The following is an 11,642-nucleotide window of genomic DNA, read 5'->3' as shown; positions in this document are numbered from 1 at the left end:
AGTTGGTTCATATTTTACTTGTCATTTGTTTTTCAAGAATTTGGTGTCTAGTTTTGATCTTTAAATTGATCCCTGGTCATGTGACCACAGTCACTCAAACATATGATCTCCAGTTAGAAGCCTGCAGGAGTTGCAGGGTTGATCCACACTAGATGACATGATCACTGTGGACAGGTAGCCTATGCCTAAGCATACTGTACCCCACAGTGTGCACACAGAGGGGGGTGGGGGCTTAGGAAATAAAAACCCCAAACAGAAATGAGGAAAAATAGTAATGACATCACAAGAGTTTAACAAAAAGTGCCTATATCCAGATATGATATAGGCACGGGGGTGATCCTCGTGGCAGATCACCCAGGGAGGACCCCCGTTTTCTTTTCCTCTAACTTGTAGAGCAACAGAAATGACAAAAGATCCGGGGTTGGCACACGTTGTGGATCCAAACCTTAACAATGGAAGCCTGCCGGGGTCAGTGACGGGTGTTGTTCAAAGTGCCCAAGCCCAGAAAACTTCTGGGCCATTGTCGTGACACACTTTCGATGAACGGAGTGTTCTGGGCCGGTGGTGGGGTAGATAGAGGGGTGTGGGGAGAGAGAGATGGGGGCTCCATGAATATCCCCCACCCCCCCTCTTCCCTGAACCATTCTGGTGATTTAGGATGAGAGAGGGGGGTGGAGAAGTGAGGACAGACGGAGGGGGTCCTTTTTATTTATTTTTTCTTTTTGTGTGCAAGCGTGTGTGCCTTGTGAAAAGGGTGAAAACAGTTGGGTGCTGGGGGGAGAGAGTGGGAGAGAAAGGAGAGGCGACGGGGCAGACCGGGTCGAGCGCGCACAGACAGACTCCAGCCCTCTCTCTCTCTGTGTCTCTCCCTCCCTCTCTTTTTTCTCTGTCTCTCTCACTCGCAGTTGCGCGCACACAACAGGATCAGCATATGCGGACGCAGGCAACAGTTCAGTCCACGAAAAGCGCTGCGCTTTGTGGGTGTGGGCCACCCTCCCCAAAAAAAACAACTAATTTTTATTTATTTCATGTTGTTTTTTGGGGTTTTTCCCGGACTGTTGAGCTGCTGCAGGAGGATTTAACATGCCAGACTTCTGAGGAAACATCCCTTCTTTTTTTCTTCCCCCAGTTCTTTTCCTCTGGAAAGTAGACGGCTCCCTCCGTTGCGCGTCAGCAGCTGGGCGCACAGATTGTGTTCATGGCACCGCTCCGGCTGCTGCTCTGGGTCGCGCTGCTGCAAGGCATCGCCGGCAAGACTCTCAAATACAAAGTTTACGAGGAGCAGAAAGTGGGATCGGTCATCGCACGGTTAAAAGAAGATGTTGCCGGGGTTTTGTCTAAACTACCGAGTTCCCTGACCTTTCGGTTCCGCGCCATGCAGCGGGGCAGCACGCAGTACCTGACCGTGCGGGAGGAGGACGGGCAGATCAGCATCGCCACCAAAATCGACCGCGAGAAGCTTTGTGAGAAAAACTTAAACTGCTCTATCGAATTCGACGTGGTCACGCTGCCCACGGAGTATTTGCAGCTGTTCCACGTGGAGGTGGAAGTGCTGGACATCAACGACAACTCCCCGCACTTCTCCCGCGCCATCGTCCCCATCGAGATCTCCGAGAGCGCGTCGGTCGGGACGCGCGTCCCGCTGGACGGCGCCGCCGACGCCGACGTCGGGGAGAACTCTCTGCACACGTACTCCCTGACGCCCAACAACTTCTTTAAGATCGACGTGCGGACCAGGACGGACGGGGCGAAGTACGCCGAGCTGGTGGTGATGAGGGAACTGGACCGGGAGGTTCAGTCCGGGTACCAGCTCCAGCTCACGGCCTCTGATAACGGCGTCCCCCCCAAGTCAGGATCCACTCTGCTCAAAATAAGTATCTCAGATTCCAACGACAACAGCCCAGCCTTTGATGATCAAGCTTACATTGTCAATTTGCTGGAAAACTCTCCCCTCGGGACTCTAATTATTGACTTAAATGCCACAGATCCAGACGAGGGCAGTAATGGGAAAATAGTATACTCTTTCAGTAGCCATGTCTCACCAAAGATCTTGGAAGCGTTTAAGATAAACCCAGAAAATGGGCACATCACTCTCATTCAAAAAGTGGACTATGAAAGTACTGCATCATATGAACTGGATGTTCAGGCGCACGACATGGGCCCAAATTCCATTCCTGGACTTTGCAAAATTGTGGTGAAAGTGGTAGATGTGAATGACAACAAACCAGAGATAAACATCAATCTGATGACGCCTGGCAAAGAGGAAGTGGCCTACATTTCAGAAGGGGCCCCGTTGGACACTTTCATAGCTCTGGTACGTGTTGATGATATCGATGCAGGGCCCAATGGGGAGGTGGTATGTAGACTGCATGGTCATGGTCACTTTAGGCTCCAGAAGACCCATGAAAAAAACTACATGATTTTAACCAATGTGTCCCTGGACCGGGAGAAGAGATCAGAATACAGTCTGACAGTCATAGCTGAGGACAGGGGTTCCCCTAGCCTCTCTACCATAAAACATTTCACTGTTCAGGTGCTGGATGAAAATGATAATCCTCCACGTTTTGAGAAAAGCCGGTATGAGATCTTTAAATCTGAAAACAACTCTCCTGGAGCTTATCTTATGACTGTGGTGGCCTCAGATCCAGATCTGGGAACTAATGGACAGGTCACATACAATATTTTAGATACTCTGGTTCAAGGGAGCCCTATTTCTACCTATGTTACCATTGACCCTTCCAATGGTGCCATCTATGCCTTACGTAGCTTTGACCATGAAGACGTCAGCCGGATAACGTTCACTGTTCAGGCTCGTGATGGGGGGAACTCTGCATTGTCAGCAAACACCACTGTCCTTCTAACTGTTCTGGATGAAAATGACAACCCCCCCATAATCCACTCTCCCTCTCTAAGGAATCATACAGCTGAACTTCCTGTGTGGAAGTATGCATCACCTGGTCAGCTGATCACTGCACTTAAAGTCACAGACCATGACTCTGGTGCCAATGGAGAGGTGAGCTGCATCATTGTTGGTGGCAATGAAGACGGGCTGTTTGTAATGGATGCGAGGCGGTGTGAGCTCAGAACTAATGCTAGTCTGGAGCAGGCTTCGCTGGATGTGATGGAGATTAGGGTGGAAGTGAAAGACAGGGGCACTAATCAGCTAACCACAGGAGCACTTCTCAGGCTCTCCCTGCAGGAGAACATGGACATTTTACCCCCTCTTTATCCCACCGGCTCCAGTCAGGCTTCACTCGATCTTTCCCTGGTTGTCATAATTTCCCTGGGTGCTGTTTGTGCTCTGCTGCTCATTGTAATGGTGATGTTTGCAACAGCCCGCTGCAGCCGTGAGAAGAAAGATCCTAGACACAACTATAACTGTCGTGTAGCAGAGAATAGTTACCAGAACCATCCAAAAAAACCTGCCAGGCAGATCCACAAAGGAGATATTACCCTGGTCCCGACCGTCAATGGAACCTTACCTGTCCGGGCTCACCCTGGATCCCCTTTACCCTCCCCTGCACCTGAGAGAGGCACCCTTGGGAGCAGACAGAGCCAGCACAGCCGCCAGTCACTCAACAGCCTGGTCACCATCTCCTCCAATCATGTACCAGAGAACTTTGCTCTGGAACTGGCCCACTCCACACCTCCTGTAGAGGTAAGAAAGTATTTTTTTTTTAACTCATGGCTAAATAAACTGCGTTTTTTCCCTCATAAATATTGTAAAGATATAGCTTAATTTAATGATGAGTTATGCATCATCATCATCATCCAAAGCAAGAAAATGAACAAAAATCACGTACAATACTGAGCACACAATACTTTGCTGTTTGTTTTTTTGTAGTTTATGCAGCATTTGTTATTGATTATCCCTTACTACAATATTCTGCTACTCCAAGTCCTTTGTTTCATGTTTTTGTTGACCATCACATTCAGGAGTAAATCACAAAGTCATGTCACATCTTCATCCCCGAGCCCGTCCCAATAATGTACCCCTCCCCCACACCCAACATTGTCTTGTGGCCTTGCTTGTTTGACTCCATTCATTTTCCCCTCTTCATTTTTTCCCTTTTATTTTTGTCTTCTTTCTTCTTTTCTTTGTCCTTTGTTTCTCTTGGGATTGTAGCAAGTCTCACAGCTTCTGTCCATGCTCCATCAGGGCCAGTACCAGCCACGACCAAGCTTCAGAGGCAACAAATACACCAGGAGCTACAGGTAATAGACATGCAAAACTATGCTGTGAATGTTTTTGGTTTCACACCCAGACGAAAATGAAGAGCACGTCATTTTTCCTATATTACAGAAAAATATAACAAAAAAAACAACAAAATATGGATGTATCGTTTGCTTAATTTTATGTAAAATCCTTTCTTTGGTGTGTTCTATGACTCACTGTGCACCTTATTAATTATTAGTAGTGTGGTTTGTCCTTGGTTGTGCTAACATTGCTTTCAGTGATTAATGTATCAAATCCTTTTCCGACTGTGTGTAGATATGCCCTGAATGAGATGGATAAGTTCAGTCTAAAGGACAGTGGGCGTGGAGACAGTGAAGCCGGGGACAGTGACTATGAACCTGGCAGAGAGTCACCCATGGATAGGCTCCTCTGTGAGGGCTTTCCTGAGCTATATCCCCCTGATGGCCCACACAAACGACATGCAGGTACGGCTCCGCCATTATCCCATCCCACCACCACACCCAGTTCACCTCACCCCACAACCCTCCCTTCAATTTCCACGACTCCCCTCCTGTGTCTTTTCTATCTAAGCCTGAAGCCATATTCCACTTTAGGATTATCAATCAGCTGTTCTCATGTGTGATGGTTCGCGACTGTGAATCTGGGCATTGGTAATTGAGAGACTTGAACCAGCAGATTTTGGCGGCTCAAGTTTTGAATTTTGGTTTTCTCATTTCAGTATGCTTCTTTCCTCGAGTATGTCCAGTTACATTTCCAAGCAGCTGTGCTCACAGCTTGTCCCTTTACACACTTCACTTGCACTTAACAAGGAATTAGCTTAAAAACACACAACCAGACACGCAGAGGACCAACAAAGAAATCTGTACGGGGGGAAAGTAAGCGTGAGGGAGCAGTTCCTATGAGAGATTAGTTCACCATGGATGAAACAAACCCCTTTAACACCTGGTCTTGAAGAGTATCTACAACACACAGCAAGAGATGAGGCACCAAACCCCCAATCCTGCTTCCCCTTTTACTCCCTTATTTAACCAACTTTCTGAAGGGTTAACTAACGTTAAGAAAGCTTTTTATTTTTTCCACAGCAGTCGATTTTTCCTTGTAACCTAATGGCACCCAGTATTAGTGATGTCTAATGGCTGTTTTATTCGACACTAAATGTGACTGTATGTGCATTTCCATTACAGAAATGTGAATGATACTGTATGAAGTCAGCCGCCAAGTTCTGCTAACTGTCAGTAAAGTCTTGACATGTCTAGAGTATGAGATATCGAGAGATAGAACAAGTGATCCTGAATTAATGCATAACCATCTACTAGCCACCGCTCTCTCCTCTCTGCTGCCGCTCCACACTGACTTCAAACCCCTTAGTGCTGCTTAGTTCACAAGCAAGAACTTTGAGAACTTGTTGAGCTGACATTGAAATATTCCAACCCTGAGGAGCAAATATCTGACAAATTCTAAAGACAAGTTATTTAGGAAACATTCTAAAGTTCTAGAGCTTGTCTCAATACATGTCATACAGGTTGAGACATGCCACAGTTTCTTTTATCATGCCATCCCTCTCCCTCCAAAGCTTTTTTCTAGCCAACTTCCCACACAGCCATCACTTGAGACTGCATTTGAGATACATCCCAATTAAAGTCAGCCCAGATGGGCAGACAGTCTCATCACTAACACCTCCCTCCCTCTCTAGCTTTTTTGCAGCTTTGTGGAAGGGCTCATCTCGTTAGTAACTTTCCCTTTTCCAACCTTAAGGCCTTCACGTTCAGTCATCAAAAATGTTACCATCGCAGTCATCTGATGAAAAGCAACCATTTAATTGCCATATAGCGAATAGTTTCTATGGAGTCAGTGCAGAATTGTGCTTGTGAATAATCCATGAAGAGCATAATTATGCCACAAACTCACCTTTCTCTAATGTATGTTCAGTCTGCCCCCCACCCCCATGACCACTACACTATGAAGGATTTTGAGCAGCATTTAGTTGTTATGGATGAGTATGAAGATACTCTGTGCTCTGCAGGGAGCTGGACAAAGAATGCATTTGGCCTAGCTCTGTGAACGGAAATAAATAGAACTAGCCTGCTCAAAAGTTCAAAAAGTTGGTTTTGCATGCATAAACAAAGTCTTAGTATGTTGCAGCTGGATGGCGAATTGACCACAGCGTCTGTGGAAACTCTAGCAATTGTTTCTGTGAGGCTGTCAGATTTTTTACAAAGTCGCACAAGTGTCTCCCTGTAAAAACTTAATTTGGCACTTGTTGTTGTTTCGGGTTTTTTTGCCATAAAAGTACCTTATAATCAAGCAAAACAAACAACCAAGACAAGCTTTTATCCCGAGCTGGGGGGAACCATTTAAAGTATTAATAACACACAAACGTGAGATGAATTTCCCTCTTCAGCATTTTCTTTCATGCATCTTAGGTTATATCTTTATTGCAGTTTTCACTGCGTATAGATCTAAGACCTGGTCTGAAGAAACCCATTGATTGTCCACTGTGCTGATAACAAATGGTTACAATTTTTATGAGTGAAAGGTTAGTTTAAGGTTTTTTTTTCTATATTAAAGAAGGTGAGAAGCCTGAATACTTCATGAGGAGTGATCAATCCAGACAGGACTAGACAATTTTATTCTTAATTTTTTATATTATTTTTTGTGGAAGATCGTTGTTTTTACACTTCAGTGTCAGTGTAGCCTCCTCGTACATTAGTACGGACAGCAGTATGAGGGTCCTGAGGAGTTTATGAAAGTCCTGACAAGCTTGGATAGTCGTGATGGTTTCACAGTACTCTGGGTTGTTAGCCATGGACTGTACCGTAAATTCAGGGAGCGATATTTTGAAGGCTTAGGCTATTTACACCCGGGTGCAAGTACTGATGCGTGGGCTATTTACACCCTGCTACCAACATCAATGTATGCTATTTGCGCCCATGTATTATTAGAAAAAAAAAGTAAAGAAAATGATTTATAATAAAAAAAAAATCCATCAGCTCACCAGTGATTGACAGGTATTCACACCACTTTTGATAAACTTAATTTAATCTCATCAAAATATATTACAATATACAATATAAGTATATTACATAAATAAATATATTACAATACAATATAAGAGCAAAAATTGTTCATACAAAAGTGTGAGAGGAAATCAGGTTGGAGCAGACGTTTGCCTGGCTCTATTGTTTATAGTTCCAATTTCAGAGTGGTGCACACACGTATGGGCAACGCATTTGTTTTCATATGTCAACGGGGTGTGAGTAGCTCAGCTGGTGGGGGCTTGCTATTTGTACCCTGGTGCAAATGGTCACTCCGTATTTTGAAACCATCTACTAGACAGAATCCAAATCCGATAATACAGTGTATATTGATATGATCTTATTATTGTATTATCTTGATCAAGCTGAATGTTAATCCAGCCTGAATTTCGAGAACATGAAGACCAGTGGTCTGAGCATTTAGCTTCATAGAAGGAATTAAAAATCAGATTAATTAAGCATGTGCTACTTCCATTAAGTTCTTGTTTTAATCAAACATTACAGAGCGGAAGCTCTTAATCGTTGGACTGTTTTTTTAGTCTAGTCATTGAAGTCCTTGGACTAGTATAAGGCGTATTTCCATTTCTGCTCAGACAATAATTTATCTTTAAATACAATATCTGAACACACGCAGCATTGGCAGGTAGCTGTTTAGTTCTCATCCTTGAAAAGCTAGTCAAATGATTTGTTGGCAAGTAAATCAGCCTGTTAATGTTTGCCTCATGCATTCTTCTTCACTCGGGTTAAATCTTTCAATTTTATCCTTTTGATCAGCAGGGCACCCAATCAGCCTCTGCCCCTGCAATGGTTTATTTCCCTGCCAGTGCGCCCAAAATGCACTTTCTATCTTCTCTAAGATGTATTATAAATGTTCGTTTCATTTTAATGAGGGGATAATGAAGTCCCTCAATAGCGCAGCTGAAAAATGGTACACTCACTTCATGAAGGCTTTAAGTTGGCATATTTGATTTGTCTAATTTATTTTCAGAGATTTTTCTATCTGAAGATTTAATATTGAAAAGAGCGACTTTAAAGAGGGAAGAAAGCCAGGCTTTTAAAGGGGGAGTTATTTTGAACGTGTGTTCTAAGCATTGATGGGCGTTCTGGATGGTCTCTCTGTGGTAAATACATTGAAACATAATGAGAGAACTCCTGCAGAGATCCTTTCAGACTAATTAGTGCTGATTTCCACCGTGTTTAGGGTGAGTAGAGAAGAGCAAACTTAGAACAAGCAGCTAAATAGTGACATGATTGGAAAGGACGAGGTTTTTCTTTATAATTCTGATTTTGTGATTGTTTTTATAGTTATTTGCTTCAAGCATAGAAAATGTACCAATAAGACATTACAAAATCTCTTTAAGGAAACTTTATAGGAGGACAAATTATAAATAGCTTAGTTTGAAACTGTTACAACCCATTTGAAGAAGAGGGTTTTTTTTTATTTGATCTATTTGTCTTAAGTCTGATTTATGCTTCAAAGTTGCAGCGATGCACAGCCCCAACGCCGTCGCTGGCATCCATACTTATTGTGTCACTCTGCAATTACATCCCCAACCTCTAGGAGGGAGTGTATGTTTCTGCAGTGGCAAGTTTCCTTTTGTTTACTCCATGTATGTAGCTCAGACATAACTGCAGACCAAATTAAGAACATTTTACATGAGTTGGAGCTAAAAAATGTTGAGCACAAGTTGTTTTTACGTTGTTTTGTTCAGTGTAGAAAGCTATTGTTCTACCTGACTTGAAACCAATGCAGAAGAAATAGTGGTGGGCGATTCAAAAAAGAAGAAGAACTAATTGCCCTATCACGATTCTTGCATTCATAGTCGACACAAAGTAAAGTCATAGAATTTTGGAGGTACATGTCAGGTGACGCAGAGGGAATTCGTGTCGATGGAGAGGCTCTGCGTCTCAACGTCAATTCAGCAGAGAAGCATGAATTAGACTTTACAAGGACAATAGGCAATCAACACAGAGATCAGTGGTTTTCACTGGACAACAGCAGCAGTCTTGGCATCTTGATCGTGTCATGATATGCATTTATACTTTCCTACACACTCTGTGTGTTGTTTAAAAGGGTCAGTTTCAGAAGGTCATAATAATATTTGAAAGGTGACCTAAAAGGAAAATATTATCAGTTTCCATGTGTGTGTGTGCATTTGGGCTTTTTGGTTAATTACTTACTGGAAAGAATAACCTCCAGCAAAGGATTAATCATATGATCTGGTATTTGTTGGGATCTTTAGCCTGACACATCAGGAGAGATACATTACACGTGGCTGAGCTATAAAGTCTACTCACTGGTTACTCATGGGTCTTTCTCTCCTCCTTTCCAGCTATGCGGCTTTGCACAGAGGAGTGCCGTGTCCTAGGTCACTCAGATCAGTGCTGGATGCCCCCCCTACCGTCTCCGGCCTCATCCTCCGCCGACTACCGAAGCAATCTGTATATCCCTGGGGAAGAAGCCCGCCAAACCATCGACATCCCTCCGGAAAAAAGTCCCCAGCCTTGCACCGACACCGGTCCAGCCCGGAACCAGAGCTTCTCCACCTTTGGCAAGGATCTGGGTGGGGAGGAGGTTGGAGACGAGGAGGACGGAGAGGGTGGCAACATCAAGGCCGGAGATGAAGACCTGTGCGGTACCACGTCATTGCTGTCAGAGATGAGCAGTGTGTTTCAGAGGTTGCTGCCACAAGGTTTGGATTCATATGTCCAGATCAACGAGAACCAGAAGGGGACGAGCCTGAGCGGGATGGTCGTGCCTATGACTGGATCTTTAGATCGTAGAAGGGGTCACCTACCTGGCAAGCCCAGTCCTTCTGTCCACCAGCAAGGCGTGGCAACCTGGGCTGCTAACACTCACTTCCAGAACCCAGGAAGCAGTATTGGTCCAACTAGCCAGCACCACGGTGGCAACTACCACACCCTCAAACCCAACACCAAGCTCAGCTCCCAGAACAGCAGCCACAAAGGGTCGCAGGCACCTAAAAACAGCCCCCAGAATAGCGGCCACCCCCCCATGACCCACAGCGGCAGCATGCTCACAGCGCTGGTCAGCCCAACGCTGGTGCAGCCTCTGCTGACCCCGGCTCCACTGCCGGCTCCCATCACCGGGAACTCTTCCAAGTGGTTGCCAGCCATGGAGGAAATCCCAGAGAACTATGAAGAGGATGATTTTGACTCAGTGCTCAGCCACCTCCAGGGCAAACGCAGCGATAGCCGCCATGAGCTGGTGGATGCCAGTGAGCTGGTGGCCGAGATTAACAAACTCTTGCAGGATGTCCGGCAGAGCTAGACTCCTTTATTTATTACTCTATGCCCACTGTTTCCTTTTATGCAGAGTAAAACGTAAAACCTGTGGGTGTTGAGATAAAAACACAAAAGTATTGCAAATTTGAAACAGAAAAAATAAGACTTGCAATGGTCATTAAAGTTGCTTTTCTAATTAAAGTAATTGTGTTTTTTGTGAATGCTAAATATCCCAAAAAATGTTTGTTTATTGCTGGTTTGGCACATGTAGTATACTATGTGACTCTATTTATCTTTGTATTTTGAAAATACATTTGTATACTTATATTTATAAAAATAAAGTGTATATAAATTTAATAAAAGGTCTATTTTTATATATTGATGCATGTTAAGTACAAAACTGTTGAATCAAGACTTTGACATGCGATTGACATTCTGCATATTTAAACTTGTCTTTTGTATTGTGTTTTTTTATTTATCACTATTAAATGTATACCTGAATATATTAATGTATTGATAAACGCTTGTCTTTGTGGTTTATTATGGGGAAAGGGACGGTTAAAAATAATTAAAATGTTCCACAAACATTGAGGTGCCTGTTGTTTCCATTTATGTTTTCTTGAGGTGAAAGAAAGTTTATTGTACTTTTGATTGTCTTAAAACAATAACAACATAAAGTGATTTTTACTTAAATTATATATTTTTTGGTTTATATTTCAGAACATTTATTCTTTTATTCATCTACATAACCTCAATCAAGAGCAAATTCAGCCAATTAAATACAAACAAAAAAGTCATCACTTCCCTGTCCTCTTTTAGTTTCTGTTCTCATGTTTTTGTGTTTAGCTTGCTTGCCTGACTTCCTCTTGTAATGTTCCTTGTTAAGTTCTTCAATTCAATTCAATTCAATTAAATTTTATTTATATAGCGTCTAATACAACAAAAGTTGTCTCTAGATGCTTTACAGAGACCCATACCCAGAACATTGAACATTCTTGACTTCTTCAGTTCTGTCAAATGAACAGGAAGTTGTTGTCAGTGTGTGATGCCATCATAAAAGTGACGATATCGTCGCATCACTGGTCACATGACCTCCGACCTGCTTCTTTGGTCGTAGTTCATACATTACTGGATATATATTATATGGAAATGTTCCCGGATGC

The 11,642-nt window shown here is 43.5% G+C and overlaps 1 protein-coding gene across 2 annotated transcripts; it reads left to right on the top strand.

Annotated features, from left to right (window-relative positions):
- The first annotated feature begins 932 nt into the window (after window positions 1–932).
- On the top strand, window positions 933–11,051 carry pcdh18b (protocadherin 18b). 2 transcript variants are annotated; one of them, XM_061725907.1, is made up of 4 exons: window positions 933–3,658; window positions 4,160–4,215; window positions 4,493–4,662; window positions 9,567–11,051. In XM_061725907.1, the coding sequence occupies exons 1-4, from the start codon at window positions 1,199–1,201 to the stop codon at window positions 10,523–10,525; spliced, it is 3,645 nt and encodes a 1,214-aa protein (XP_061581891.1). In that variant the 5' UTR covers window positions 933–1,198; the 3' UTR covers window positions 10,526–11,051. The 2 variants fall into 2 exon arrangements, with proteins under 2 accessions (XP_061581891.1, XP_061581889.1); XM_061725905.1 differs by having other exon boundaries at window positions 4,127–4,215.
- The last annotated feature ends 591 nt before the right edge of the window (window positions 11,052–11,642 follow it).

This window comes from Cololabis saira, chromosome 7, assembly GCF_033807715.1.
Source record: "Cololabis saira isolate AMF1-May2022 chromosome 7, fColSai1.1, whole genome shotgun sequence".
NCBI lineage: Eukaryota > Metazoa > Chordata > Actinopteri > Beloniformes > Belonidae > Cololabis > Cololabis saira.
Note: the sequence above shows the minus strand (reverse complement) of the source record. Positions and strands in the feature narration are given on the sequence as shown.

Coding starts and splice junctions, on each gene's coding strand:
- pcdh18b (XM_061725905.1), top strand. CDS start 1,199: ATGGCACCGCTCCGGCTGCTGCTCTGGGTCGCGCTGCTGCAAGGCATC. Junction 3,659..4,126: donor ACTCCACACCTCCTGTAGAG/GTAAGAAAGTAT, acceptor TTGGGATTGTAG/CAAGTCTCACAGCTTCTGTC. Junction 4,216..4,492: donor AAATACACCAGGAGCTACAG/GTAATAGACATG, acceptor GACTGTGTGTAG/ATATGCCCTGAATGAGATGG.